At 65.9% G+C, this 12,147-nt stretch overlaps 3 protein-coding genes across 10 annotated transcripts; 2 read left to right on the forward strand and 1 right to left on the reverse strand.

Moving 5' to 3' along the window:
* The first annotated feature begins 11 nt into the window (after positions 1-11).
* TKFC (triokinase and FMN cyclase) lies at positions 12-4,682 on the forward strand. Of its 4 annotated transcripts, none has more exons than XM_055813368.1 (18): positions 12-131; positions 722-784; positions 875-1,064; positions 1,133-1,243; positions 1,326-1,507; positions 1,615-1,693; positions 1,888-1,977; positions 2,109-2,143; positions 2,240-2,324; positions 2,399-2,488; positions 2,605-2,721; positions 2,927-3,046; positions 3,156-3,293; positions 3,687-3,793; positions 3,897-4,000; positions 4,074-4,107; positions 4,196-4,285; positions 4,428-4,682. In XM_055813368.1, exons 2-18 carry the CDS (start codon positions 779-781, stop codon positions 4,578-4,580), a joined length of 1,731 nt encoding a protein of 576 aa, XP_055669343.1. In that variant the 5' UTR covers positions 12-131; positions 722-778; the 3' UTR covers positions 4,581-4,682. The 4 variants fall into 4 exon arrangements, 3 of the variants coding, with proteins under 3 accessions (XP_055669343.1, XP_055669344.1, XP_055669342.1); XR_008748696.1 differs by lacking the exon at positions 4,428-4,682 and adding an exon at positions 3,493-3,599 and having other exon boundaries at positions 85-131; positions 702-784; positions 4,196-4,276; XM_055813367.1 differs by having other exon boundaries at positions 86-131; positions 702-784.
* A 570-nt stretch (positions 4,683-5,252) lies between these two features.
* On the reverse strand, positions 5,253-9,566 carry LOC101916898 (lysosomal membrane ascorbate-dependent ferrireductase CYB561A3). 5 transcript variants are annotated; one of them, XM_055813404.1, is made up of 6 exons: positions 9,464-9,566; positions 7,374-7,579; positions 7,100-7,308; positions 6,866-7,020; positions 6,439-6,595; positions 5,253-5,948 (listed from the first exon to the last, which is right to left on the reverse strand). In XM_055813404.1, exons 2-6 carry the CDS (start codon positions 7,555-7,557, stop codon positions 5,925-5,927), a joined length of 729 nt encoding a protein of 242 aa, XP_055669379.1. In that variant the 5' UTR covers positions 7,558-7,579; positions 9,464-9,566; the 3' UTR covers positions 5,253-5,924. The 5 variants fall into 5 exon arrangements, with proteins under 5 accessions (XP_055669379.1, XP_013159473.2, XP_027651075.1 ...); XM_013304019.3 differs by lacking the exon at positions 9,464-9,566 and adding an exon at positions 8,786-8,897; XM_027795274.2 differs by lacking the exon at positions 9,464-9,566 and adding an exon at positions 8,237-8,348.
* TMEM138 (transmembrane protein 138) lies at positions 8,893-12,073 on the forward strand. Its single transcript, XM_055813419.1, has 5 exons — positions 8,893-9,026; positions 10,073-10,308; positions 10,386-10,557; positions 11,474-11,549; positions 11,646-12,073. The coding sequence occupies exons 2-5, from the start codon at positions 10,181-10,183 to the stop codon at positions 11,756-11,758; spliced, it is 489 nt and encodes a 162-aa protein (XP_055669394.1). The 5' UTR covers positions 8,893-9,026; positions 10,073-10,180; the 3' UTR covers positions 11,759-12,073.
* Positions 12,074-12,147: the final 74 nt, after the last annotated feature.

The following is a 12,147-nucleotide window of genomic DNA, read 5'->3' on the forward strand; positions in this document are numbered from 1 at the left end:
GGGGCCTGGCGCGGCCTCTCCGCCGCCGCCGCCACCGCCCCTTCCGCCCGCCGCCATGACGTCAGCGGAAGAGGCCGCGCGGGGCCGCTCTAGGCCGCTGGGAGGACCCGGGGGAGCAGACGAGAGGGCAGGTGGGGAAGGGGATGTTTCGGCGGGTCCCTGCTTGCGGGGGGTATCTTTACAGGGGGGTGCGCCCCCTTGTGGCCCCCCCACGCCCCGAGAAAGGGTCCCTGCTGTGGAGAGGGGGTCCCATACTGAGATGGGGTCCCTGCTGGGGGGGTGCGCCCCCCCTACCCCCCGCCCCCCCCCCCCCCGCCCGCCTCAAAAGGGTGTCCCTGCTGGGGGGGTGCGCCCGCCTTTGCCCCCCTCTGCTTCAGGGACAGTCCCCCTCCCCCTTCCCCCCTGCCCCAGGAGGGAGTCCCTGCTCAGGGGGATGCTCCCACCCTGTCCCCCAGCCTGGGAGGGGATAACTGCTAGAGGTGTGACCCCCCACCCCCTTGAGGAGGTCCCTGCTGGGAGGCTTGTCCCACCCTACCCCCCACCCCCCACACCCCAGGAGGGGGTCGCCATTTGGGGATAACACTGAGCCCACCAGCCCCGTCCCCCTCCTGCTGCCCCTGTGCCAGGCCAGACCGTCCCTGTGGTTCCCCCGGGTGGGAGGGGGTCTGTCCCCACCGGTGGTGGACTTTGCCCCCCCTCAGCCCCCACTGCCTCCCGCCAGTGCTCGGGCTCGGAGCTGAAGCCGTGGGATCCTCCGCTGTCCCACCACATCACCTGCATGGAGGTAAGACAGGGCGGCGAGGAGCCCCCTGCTCCCCCCGCCATGGGGTGCCCCCCCTGTGCCCCCCCCTGTGCCCCCCTTCTGTGCCACCAGGTGCCCAAGAAGCTGGTGAACTCGGTGGCGAGCTGTGCCGATGACGCGCTGGCAGGGCTGGTGGCCTGCAACCCTGGCCTGCGGCTCCTGCAGGGACACCGGGTGGTCCTACGTGCGGATCTGGTGGCCATCCAGGGCCGGGTGGCCCTGCTCTCCGGGGGGGGCTCTGGCCACGAGCCCGCCCATGCAGGTGAGCCCCCCGCTGCCATGAGCCAGCTGCCCCCGGCACAGCTCCGAGCACCCCATCCCGCTCCGCAGGGTACATCGGGAAGGGCATGCTGACCGGCGTGGTGGCCGGAGCTGTCTTCACCTCCCCGGCCGTGGGCAGCATCCTGGCAGCCATCCGGGTGGTGACACAGGCTGGCGCAGGTAGGGTGACAGAGCAGGGCATGGGTTGGGGCTTTACCCCCCTGCCACAGCTTTATGCCCACCACACTGTGTCCCGCCGTAGCTGGGACCCTCCTGATCGTGAAGAACTACACCGGGGACCGGCTCAACTTCGGGCTGGCACTGGAGCAGGCGCGGGCAGAGGGGGCCAACGTGCAAATGGTGGTGGTGGGGGATGACAGCGCCTTTGCCACCCTGAAGAAAGCTGGGCGCCGCGGGCTGTGCGGCACCGTCCTCATACACAAGGTCTGCAGGGTGCCGCTGGCACCCAGGGCCCCGCTGCGTCCCTGTGGGGGTGTAGGATTTTGGGGGATGGGGCTTGGGGGTCCCTCACCCGCTGCTGCCCTTCACAGGTGGCGGGGGCCCTGGCCGAGGCGGGGGCAAGCTTGAATGAGATCGTTGAGAGGGTGTCAGCGGCTGCTAAAGCCATGGGTATGCCTGTGGGACCCCCTGCTGCCCTGTGGGGACCCCCATGGGGGCCAGTGATTCCTGGGGGGATACTGTGCCTTGTCCCCCAGCCCCGTATCCCCCACCCCTCCTGGCAGTTTGCAGCCCCGGGGCAAAGCAGAGCCCCCCCATCGGTCCCCAGTCCCCTCAGGCTTAACCCCGTTTCCCTCCCCACGCAGGTACCCTGGGTCTCAGCCTGTCCCCTTGCAGCATCCCGGGGTCCAAGCCCACCTTCCGGCTGGCTGAGGATGAGATGGAGCTGGGCCTGGGTGAGGAGCTGTCCCCCAATCCCCCCCCCACCCCCCAGCAGGGGACGAGTACCCCCTGTTAGCCATGGGGCAGGCATCACCCAGTGCAGGAGGTGCCTGCAGCACAGGGTGATGCCGCCCCATCTCTACAGGGATCCATGGTGAAGCGGGTGTGCGCAGGATGAAGGTGAGCGAGACCCTGCCATGTCCTGCTGCCTCCTGCTCCCCGCCCCCCCGCCCCCCTCCCCAGCTTTGCCCTCATGGCTCGCCCTGTGTCCCACAGGTGCTGCCGGCAGATGAGGCAGTGGAGACGATGCTGGTGCACATGACGGACCCCTCCAATGCCTCCCACTTGCCTCTGAGACCTGGTGAGCCCCCCTGGCCCTCTGCATAGCCCCCAGACCACCCGGGCAGGGGTCTCATTCTAACCCCTGCCCTGCAGGAGCCTCCGTGGTGCTGGTGGTGAACAACCTGGGCGGGCTGTCCTGCCTGGAGCTGGGCATCGTGGCCGGCGCGGCTGTGCGCTGCCTGGGTGAGTGTGTGCGTGTGTCTTTGGGGCACCATGCCCTGGCTGTGACACTTTTGCTTCTGGGGACCCTTCCTGTGACACCCCCCAGGTTCACGGACCCCCCACCCCTGTGCCCGTAGAGAGCCGAGGTATCCACATTGCCCGGGCCCTGGTGGGCTCCTTCATGACGGCGCTGGAGATGGCTGGGGTCTCCCTCACGCTCATGCTGGTGGATGAGGAGCTGGTGGGGCTGATTGGTGAGTGCCTGCTGGCAGGGATGCAGCATGGGACGGGGGTCCCCAAGCACTCACTGGGTGACGAGGCAGCCAGGACACAAGGTTGGTGGGGTGTCCCGAGGTGCCCCAGTGCTGGCTGCTGGCACAGGTGGTGCTGCTGGACACGCTGGTGAGGATCCGGCGGAGTCCTGCTGAGCCAGCGCTCAGCTCTCACCTCCTACTCTAGATGCCGAGACCACTGCCATGGCTTGGCCCAACCTGGCCGCGGCACCTGCAATGAGCCAGAGACAGGAGGTGCCAGTGCCGATTGAGGGACCAGGGACCGCACAGCATGAGACCAGCACAGGTACCAGCAGCCCTGGAGAGCTAGAGTCCCTCAGGAGCTGGCACCGCCCCGTGCCTCGGTTTCCCCGTCTCCCCCAGGGACGGGCAGGGGTGACGTCTCCTCCCCGCAGGGCCTGGCGCAGCTCAGGCACAGCTGGTGCTGGAGCTGGTGTGCAGCACCCTGCTGGACATGCAGGACAAGCTCAACGAGCTGGACCGTGAAGCAGGTGATGGGGACTGTGGCCACACGCATGCTCGAGCTGCCCAAGGTGGGTGCTGGCACCCTGAGGGGTGCTGGGGTGCTGTCGGCCGGGGACTCACCCCAGCTGTCACCTCCCAGGAGTAGAGTCTTCCCCAGGACATTCCTTCTCGGGGAGCGGGGACCCCTGAGCTGGGGAGCCTCCGAGTTGCCCCCTCCTATGGGATAGGGTCTCCACACCTGCATCCCCAAAATGTCTCTGCATCCAGTGGCAGCTGCCCCATGGCATCGCAGGGGGTGTCCCTGCTTGTCCGCAAGAGGGGCAGGGATCCCCAGGTTCCCCTGGAGCAATTGGGAGGCCCCAGCTGCCCCCAGGGTGAGACAGAGGCCCCCCAGGCCTAGTGGGTCACCCACGTGGAGCTGAGGGAAGCGTTCTAGCCCGTTCCTGCCTCGTTCCCTACAGCCATCCAGGAGTGGGTGCGTGCGCGGCCGCCACCGGCAGCCCCAGCCCAGCTCCTCTCTGCCCTGGCTGACCTGCTGCTGGAGAAGATGGGTGGCTCCTCTGGCGTGGTGAGCGCAGGCTAAGGGGAAGGGCTGTGGGTTTGGCTTGTGACACCGTGGGACCCTGGTTGTGTCCCTGCTGCGAGCGGTAACGGGGCTGGTGTCCTGGCAGCTCTACGGGCTGTTCCTGACGGCAGCCGCCCAGCCCCTGCTCAACCGCAGTGATCTCCCAGCCTGGGCTGATGCTGTGGATGCCGGTATTGAAGCCATGCAACGGTGAGTGCCATGGGACCCCTGGGACCCCTGATCCCTCTGCAGAATCCTGCCAACCCCTCTGCATCCTGCACAGGTACGGTGGAGCCGCACCAGGAGACAGGACGATGGTGAGTGCTGGTGTCCCAGGGGAAGTGGGGTAGAGCCATGGGGGCTGTCAGCAGCTCTGGGCTCAGCCCCCTTCCCCGTCTCTCCCAGCTGGACCCGCTCTGCGCTGCGGCACAGGCTTTGCACGCCCTGCGCAGCCCTGGTGTTGACCTGCTGCCGGTGCTGGCCACTGCCGTGCAGGTACGGGGCAGGGGCAGCCCCGGACGGGCAGCCCAAAGCCGCATTGGCACAAGAGCAGGGTGGGAGTCACCACGCTGGGCTGGCCTGCGGGGTGCTGGCTGCCCCGGCCGCATCCTGAGCACAGCCCGTTTTTCCCTGGCAGAGCGCGGAGGCCGCGGCAGAGGCCACCAGGCACATGGAGGCCGGGGCGGGCAGAGCCAGCTACATCAGCTCGGCCCAGCTGCTGCAGCCCGACCCAGGTGCGGTGGCGGTGGCAGCTGTGCTGCGGGCCGTGCTGGAGGGGCTGCGGAGCTAAGGGGCAGCTGGCCCTTGGCCACCCCCAGTGTGGCTCCAGCAGTGATGGGGGACTTGGCAGCACGCCATGTGTACCCCCAATAAACCTTTGTGGTCCCTCTAAGCTGGCCTAGAGCATCCATTGCTATGAGAGGGATGGGATGGTGGGGATTGGGGCTGGTGGGGATGAACCCAGTTCTGCCAGGACATGTCCCCACGTGAAAAGGGAGAGGAGCAGAGATCCAGCTGGCCCTGTGTTCCAGTGTGAGCATGACTGCTGGGGAGGAAGGAAGCTTCCGGGCTGGCCGTGAGCCTTCCCCATCGGGTGTCAAGAGGGGAAACCGCAGGGCTCACATGGCCCCAGGCACGGGGCCTGGAGGAGGCTCTAGGAAAGGCACCACCAGGGGCAGGGGCACAGCCTGCTCAGCGGAACAGGGTGGCCCCAGGCTGGGGCAGGGGCCGGGGGTGAGCAGGGGGACCAGCTGGCGTGACCCTATACTGCTAGACGAGCTCTGCCTCCCAGCAGCAGAGGGGAGAGTCTGTAGGAGCCAGCAAGGACAAGCCAGGCCCTCAGAGGGGGGACAGCCTCCAAGCAGTGCAGCTTGGCTTGGCCAGCACCTTCTCCCCCAGCACCCGTCTCTCCCACCCTGGCTCCTGGGGCTCCCCCTCGTCCCCACAGACGCACGTGCAGGAGCACTGCAGAAGCCAGTGGTTTATTACGTGTCCACGAGGGCCCCAGGGGGCTGCGCGGCTGGTCCTGCCACCCACACCCATGGGGTGGAGGGAGAGGCACAGGCAGCCCAGTGAAGGGCAAGGCACGGTGCGAGGGTCTCCTCCACCCCTGCCACCCCAAGCCGGGCTCCCTGCACAGGAGATGGTCCCAGGGTGGGGGGTGGCAGCACGGCCGTGTACACAGACACTCCTCCAATGGCTTCTGACCTGATGAGGCTCTGGCAGCTCCAGCCATCGTGTTGAGGATGGCACTGCGTGGCACGGGGAGGGCAGTTGGTGTGGCACGGACCGAGGTTCAGGCGTGAGAGGCCAGCTGGACCCAGCAGGAGCTGGCACGAGGAGGCAGGCAGGAGCGTCACGCTGCAGCTGCCCTCATCCTACGGCAGGCAGGAGGCCAATGCCAGGCCACAGCGGAGGCAAAGAGATGTCCACACCACAGCAATCCCTCTGCCGTAAGGGAGCTGAGCCTGTTCCTCCCACGGGCAGATAAGCATCAGGCACAGGCAGAGGGACGAGGGCACGGTGACAGGCCGAGAGCAGGGCCGGCAAAGCAGGCAGGGATGTGATGGGGTCGGAGTGTTCGGGGCTGGTGGCCCTGAGAGGGCAGGGAGAGACCTCGGCTGCTGCAGCAGCATCAGCGCTCGGCGGTGAGCAGCGGCTGTGGGGAGAGCACAGGTGAGCCCGGTGTCTGCGTCCCGCTGCCTGTCCCTTCCCACCCAGGGCCGGGGGGTTAGCCCAGGGAGAGAAGACCGAGGGGCTCTGATCAACAGCTACAAATATCGTAAGGGCGAGTGCCAGCAGGACGGGGCCAGGCTCTTTTCAGCGGTGCCCAGTGACAGGCCAAGGGGCAACGGGCACTAACGGCAACACAGCAACTTCCATCTGCATGTGAGGAGGAACTTCTCTGCCTCGGGGGTGGCAGAGCCCTGGGCCAGGCTGCCCAGAGAGGCCGAGGGGTCTCCTTCTCTGGAGACGTTGGAACCCGCCTGGACGCGGCTCTGTGCAGCCTGCTCTAGGGGAGCTGCTTCAGCAGGGGGGTGGGCTGGGTGACCAGCCTGCTGTGATTCTGTATGGTGGGAGGCAGGTCCCCCGGCTAGACTCCCAAAGCCACCCTGCAGCCTGGCATTCCCCCACAGCACAGCTGGTACCTGGCAAGAGTCTGGAGAGTCGGCGTCGGGACGCTTCCAGCTTGGCCTGGCCAGAGCCCCCAGCACCAGCACCCCAAAGAGGATGATCAGGAGCCCCAGCATGTTGGCAAAGACAGCCTCAGCAGGCAGGTGCTTGTAGTCAGTCGTCCCGTTCTTCCTTGGGAGAAGAATGGCCGAGAGCTTTCCTGCATGTGCCCAGCCTTCCCCCTAAGATCATGCAACCCTGCACCCACCCTGCAGCGGGGAGCTGTGCAGGTTAACCACACACCTGAGGCAGGAATTGCTCACTCACTTCCCTTTGCCACCCCATGCTCGGTTTCACTCGATGACACTTCTAGCACCGAAAAACAATGAACAGCCCAAACCACACTCCTCCTGGAGCCACCCTCCCAGCAAGGGCTCCCCCCCCACACACTGCGATGCTCACAGGCTGAAGAAGAGCTTCTCGTTGATGCCCGACACACATGAGGCCACCGACAGCATGAGGATGGTGGAGCCAAAGAAGATGTGCACAGGTTTGTAGAAGGCACGGAGCCAGGCAGGAGCCCAGGGCAGCAGGAAGGTGCTGAAGCCAGCCAGCCACTGTGGGAAGGGGAGGTGAGGGTGAAGGGCACGGTGCCGGGGGTGGGGGCAGGGTGCTGGGGAGCAGGGCAGCACCCACCTGGCAGGAGAAGAGCAGGATGGTGGCCAGCCCCAGCCAGCTGTGCAGCGAGTACATGTTGGGTGTGCCATGGCTGTTGTGGAAGCGAAAAACAGCCACCAGCCCCAGCACGGCCAGAGTGAAGGCTGCCAGGGCCAGGGAGCTGTGCAGCACCTTCCAGGGGAGCTTGGGGCCCCTCCAGGTAGCGGGCAGGCGGTACACCAGGGCCGCTGTTGGGTGAGAGGGTCAGAGAAGAGCCGTGCTGGCACCACGTTGCGCCACATGCCCCACTTACCTGCACTGTACAGCACCACCATGCCTGTCACCATCAGCACTGGGTGCCAGTTGAACATCTGGGCGCTGCCATCCAAGGCGAAGCCACCGCGCCAGTGCTGGCACCAGGCGCTCACGAAGGCCACACACACAAAGCCCAGGCCACCCAGGAGGACGCAGAAGGGCAGGAAGGGTAGATCCAGCATCTCCGTGACTTGGTGGTGGCACCTGGGGAAAAGCGAGATGTCTGCTCAGCCTCCACCGAGGTTTTCTGCCTTCGCTGGCTCTCAACTTTGTGCAGACACCCCCAGGGAGGAGCCAGGCTGAAAAGGGAACCAAGCACCCCGAGGAGGGACAGCTCTGACCCAGCTGCTGCATGGCCAGGGCAGGATGCCAGGGCTGGAGATGACCAGCTGGGGATGTGCAAGGCAAAGCTGGCCCCTGCAGAGCCAGGTCCCTGGCAGCACCCCACCACGGTGCCCAGGGGACAGCAACAAGTGCCTTACAGGGAGTCCAGGTGTCTCCTATAACCCTGCACCCCCACCCCTAGCACCCACAATGCTCCCTGCATCATCCCCAGGAACCCACTGATGTGATCCCCTCCCTCCTTCCCCCTCACATGTATTTACACTCTCTCCATCCGCAGCACCCTCCAACCTGTACCCCACGTCCCCTTCCACCTCCCCACCAGCATGAGCACTCCCTCTCAACCCCCCCTCAGCACCCGGTGCCTCACCCTAGCTTGCACTAGTGCAAGGAGACACTCCTGTACCGCCCTGACCTGGATCTTGGGAGCCCCAGCACCCTGCTGCCTCCTGCCTGCTCTGCACCAGCTCTCACCCTGCTCTATGGGGGTCTGAGCGGGACACACACACACACACACACCTGTGGGCAACAGCCCCACAACCCTGCCTGGGCTGAGCAGCAGGACCAGCAGGGCCCTGCCCCCAGTGCTGCCCTCAGCCCACAGGGCTCAAGCATGTGACTGGCAGGAGCTTCGTCCATTTGCCTGGCGATTTGCATTTGCCTCCAGAAATAGATATTTACGTCTCCTCCTGGGGCGGGGGACAGCCCTGTCCCCCGAGATCTGCTGCCCCATGGGACTATGAGGCAGGAGGTGGGTGGGACGCGGCCCTGGAGCAGCGTGGCAATCACGAGCTCTGCCACCCACTCTTGCAATGCTCGGCACGGTGCTGAGCCCACAGCTCCCCCGGGCCTGGGCCCTCACGGCTCCCCCAAAGCCTGGAGGTGTGGGGCCTGGCCCCACAGCTCCCCCAAAGCCTGGGGACGCGGGGCCTGGCCCCACGGCTAGGGCCCTACGGCTGCCCCGGGCTTGGTGACGTGGGGCCCGGCCCCAAGGCTGCCCAGAACACCGGGCCCCACGGCTCCCCCAGCCCCGAGGACGCGGGGCCTGGCCTGGTCCCGGGGCCGTACCTCAGCCCCGCCCGCCGCCCGTCGGGCCTTGCCGCCCCCTCGGCCTCGCCGGGCGCCTCCATGTTGGACGGCGCCGCTCTGGCCGCTCGCCTCGGTGGTGGCTCCCGCCCAATCCTCCCGGCCCCGCAACCAACGAGTGCAGCGGCCAGAGCGGCGCTTGTATAGCTCCTCCAGCCGCGCGCTTCCGTTCTCGCCTCGGTGGCTGCGCTGTTGCCGTGGAGACGGAAGATGGCGGCCGCAGGTCAGCGCTCGGCCGCTCCCGGGCTGCGGAGGCGGGGGGGGGGTGGGGGGTACACGGCGGGGACCACCGGCAACCCCGGATTGCCTGTGCACCGGCGAAGCGCGCCGGGGGGCACGGCGGCCCACCGGGGCGGCTGCTCGGGGCGCTTCGGCCTCCCTAGGGACTGGGGCCGGGGGGGAAGGGGAGGCCTGGGGATGTGTGGGAAGACCAGAGGGGACACGGGGGCCGCGCAGGGAGAGGACACCTGCGTGGCGGCTGTGTGAAGGACGGCGGGTGGCATGGGACCTGGGGATGCGGGGAGCTGCCCCCTTTCCCTGCCACGTCCCACCCTGTGGCTCCTTTCCAGGGAAGGAAGGCCTCAGCGCAGCACTCTCTTGCCAGGACATGGGGCACCCCCCGTTGTCCTGGACTCCTCGTCCCTCCAAGCACCACCTTACCTCCTTTCTCCGGCACTGCTGTGCTGCTGTCCCCAGGCAGAAGCAGGCAGGAGGGCTCTGCCTCCTCGCTTGTCCCCAGCTAGCCTCGCTCCCTCACTGTGTCCTCATCTCCTGCCTGAGCAGCTGCCCCAAGTGGGGTGCGCGGTCCTGGGGTGGGGCCAGGGAGGGTGATGCTGGGACACAGCGTGCCCAAACCTGCCCCCATAGCATGGCCTGCTCAGCACTGCCCACAGAGCCGTCGGCAGCTTTAGGGTTTGTCCAGCAGGAGAGGTATGAATAACCTGCCCGGACACTGCTCCCTGGGACTCTCACGTCTCCCTCGTCCCGGTGTTTCTTCACATCTGTTCCCTGAGGTTGGGCTGGTTGTGAGGCTGGAGGGTGGGAGAGTGAGACCAAACCTGAGCCCACTGTGCGGTGAGAAGAGAGGGGAGACAGCTTGTCTGTGAAAGCCTACAGACCTGGGGCAGAGCACAGCTCTGCATGGCGTGCTAGAAACTGGCAGAAGCTGCTGTTGGTTTGACCCTGCTTTAGGTTTCCTGGCAGAGAGGTTTGTGAGGTGCAGGGTGGTGCATCTTACCCTGCCAAATGAAACCTCTGCTCCTCCTCCAGGTCCTGGCCACAGGGAGAGGCGACACTGAGCCCCTCAACTCCAGACCATGAGCTGGCTCGGCCACTGGGGATGCCAGGGCTGAGGGCTCCAACGCCCAGGCAAGGAAGATGCTCCAGACCAGCAACTACAGCCTGGTGCTGTTCCTGCAGTTCCTCCTGCTTTTCTATGACCTCTTTGTCAACTCCTTCTCAGAGCTGCTCCGCACGGCCCCCGCTGTCCAGCTTGTTCTTTTCATGTGAGTGCCAGGCGGGCACAGGGGGTAGCGTGGTGGGGCAGGAGGGCTGGGGTCTCACCATGTCTCTCTTGCTGCAGCATCCAGGACATTGCTATTCTCTTCAACGTCATCATCATCTTCCTCATGTTCTTCAACACCTTCATCTTCCAGGCCGGGCTGGTCAACCTCCTCTTCCACAAGTTCAAGGGGACCATTCTGCTGTCTGCAGCCTACCTGGCGCTTAGCATCTCCTTCCACATCTGGGTTATGGTAGGCTGGGGCAGGCTTGGGGCTGCTGGCTTCTTCTGAGGGCAGGCAGCACAGGCAGCAGTCCCTCTCCCACAAGAGGAAGGCCACGATCTGCCACCGCAGGGACAGTTTGGTGTCCCCCTGTGATTCCCTATGTGACCCCCTTGATGAGTTGGCCTGGAAGGGAGCTGCCCTATCCCGGCCCCTTCCCCAAGAGCCATGACTTGCTGGAAAATCCTCTTTCCTTGTGGAAAGCCCAGCAGCTGCAGCTCTGTGCTGGCACAGAAGCCCACAGTGGGGTAATCCTTGCTGAAGTCTGTGACAGCAGCTCCTGGTTTACCTGGGATTAATCCCCAACACTCAGAGACGGGGGACAGCTTCTTCCCTGCTGGCATCAGGCAGCACCAAGGGCTCTGTCGAGGCAGCATCTTCCCTTTCTCTTCCCCCAGCTGAACTCCCTCCTGTCCTCTGCCCCAGCCGCTGCAGGAGCAGCCCCTATACCCTGCCCGCCCCTGGGCACCCCTCTCCATTGGGCTCTCGTCCCCCTGCTCCAGCCTCTGAGTGAGGATCTGTCCCCACCCTGCTGCCTTAGGGCAAGGGAATCGCTTAGAGCTGGGCAGGGGGCTGCGCTGTGTCAGGGTGCCCAAGGTGGCATCACATGCCAGTGCTGCCCACGCTGTCCGGGCAGGGGATTGACAGGGATTTGCAGGGATCTGAAGTCTGAAGCTAGAATAGGTCCTGACTTGCTGGCTAAATCCCCTGAGCTGCTTAACCTTTGGGGTGGGGGGCTGCCCCCCCAGGCCGGCAGTGTTGCCCCTGGACTGTGCACAGCTTCAGGGCCAGCAGCACACCAGGCTGAGGGAGCCAGAGGTGCGGGGGGCTGCTCCCTAACTAATGCAGGGGTTATCCCTGGTTCCTGTCCATCTGTCTGCCTCAGAACCTGCGGTGGCGGGACTCCAGCCGCTTCGTGTGGACCGAAGGCCTGCAGACCCTTTTTGTTTTCCAGCGGCTGGGTAAGGGCTGGTGGTTGCAGGGTCCCGTGAGGGTTCCTGCCCCTTTCAGGGGGCCTGTGGGGGTGAAGGTGACCCTCATCCCCCTCCCTCCCGCAGCGGCCGTGCTCTACTGTTACTTCTACAAGAGGACAGCGGTGCACCTGGGCGATCCCCTCTTCTACCAGGACTCACTCTGGCTGCGCAAGGAGTTTGCACAGTTCCACAGCTGATGGCTCCCCTCGGGCTCTGGACGACCCACCGGCTCTCCCTCGGCTCCCTGGCAGCCCCCGCCGTCTCCCTGCACCTCTCGGCCCCCCTGGAGACGGCTCTGGCTCCAGCTCTGGCTCCAGCTCTGCCACCTTCCTCCCGGGATCCAGCCATTCTGCCAGCACTGCCACAGCTCCTGTGGGTGCTGGGGGTCGGCAGGAGGCTGGCGGCGCATCCCAGCTGTGCAGCAGGAAGGTCTGTCCTGGCGCCACAGCCCCCATTGGGACTCGAGCGTTTTTGTAAACGGTAAAGAAATAAATCGGAGATGTTTTCCAGTAGCTGCCTGGTGTCCGTGTGCCCCGGCTGCTTCCCTTCCTCCCCGTGCCGGTGCCTGCCATCCCGACAACCTTAC

Source organism: Falco peregrinus, chromosome 9 (genome assembly GCF_023634155.1).
Source record: "Falco peregrinus isolate bFalPer1 chromosome 9, bFalPer1.pri, whole genome shotgun sequence".
Lineage (NCBI taxonomy): Eukaryota > Metazoa > Chordata > Aves > Falconiformes > Falconidae > Falco > Falco peregrinus.

Bases quoted from the DNA above. Each gene is read 5' to 3' on its own strand.
- TKFC (XM_055813368.1), top strand. The intron at 2,489-2,604 runs GTGAGTGTGTGC...CTGTGCCCGTAG, and splicing joins CGCGGCTGTGCGCTGCCTGG to AGAGCCGAGGTATCCACATT. The intron at 2,722-2,926 runs GTGAGTGCCTGC...CTCCTACTCTAG, and splicing joins GGAGCTGGTGGGGCTGATTG to ATGCCGAGACCACTGCCATG.
- TMEM138 (XM_055813419.1), top strand. From the start codon at position 10,181: ATGCTCCAGACCAGCAACTACAGCCTGGTGCTGTTCCTGCAGTTCCTC. The intron at 10,558-11,473 runs GTAGGCTGGGGC...TGTCTGCCTCAG, and splicing joins CCTTCCACATCTGGGTTATG to AACCTGCGGTGGCGGGACTC. The intron at 11,550-11,645 runs GTAAGGGCTGGT...TCCCTCCCGCAG, and splicing joins TTTTGTTTTCCAGCGGCTGG to CGGCCGTGCTCTACTGTTAC.
- LOC101916898 (XM_013304019.3), bottom strand. From the start codon at position 8,847: ATGGAGGCGCCCGGCGAGGCCGAGGGGGCGGCAAGGCCCGACGGGCGG. The intron at 7,580-8,785 runs GTACGGCCCCGG...GCTTTTCCCCAG, and splicing joins GGGCGGCGGGCGGGGCTGAG to GTGCCACCACCAAGTCACGG. The intron at 7,309-7,373 runs GTAAGTGGGGCA...CTCACCCAACAG, and splicing joins GGTGGTGCTGTACAGTGCAG to CGGCCCTGGTGTACCGCCTG.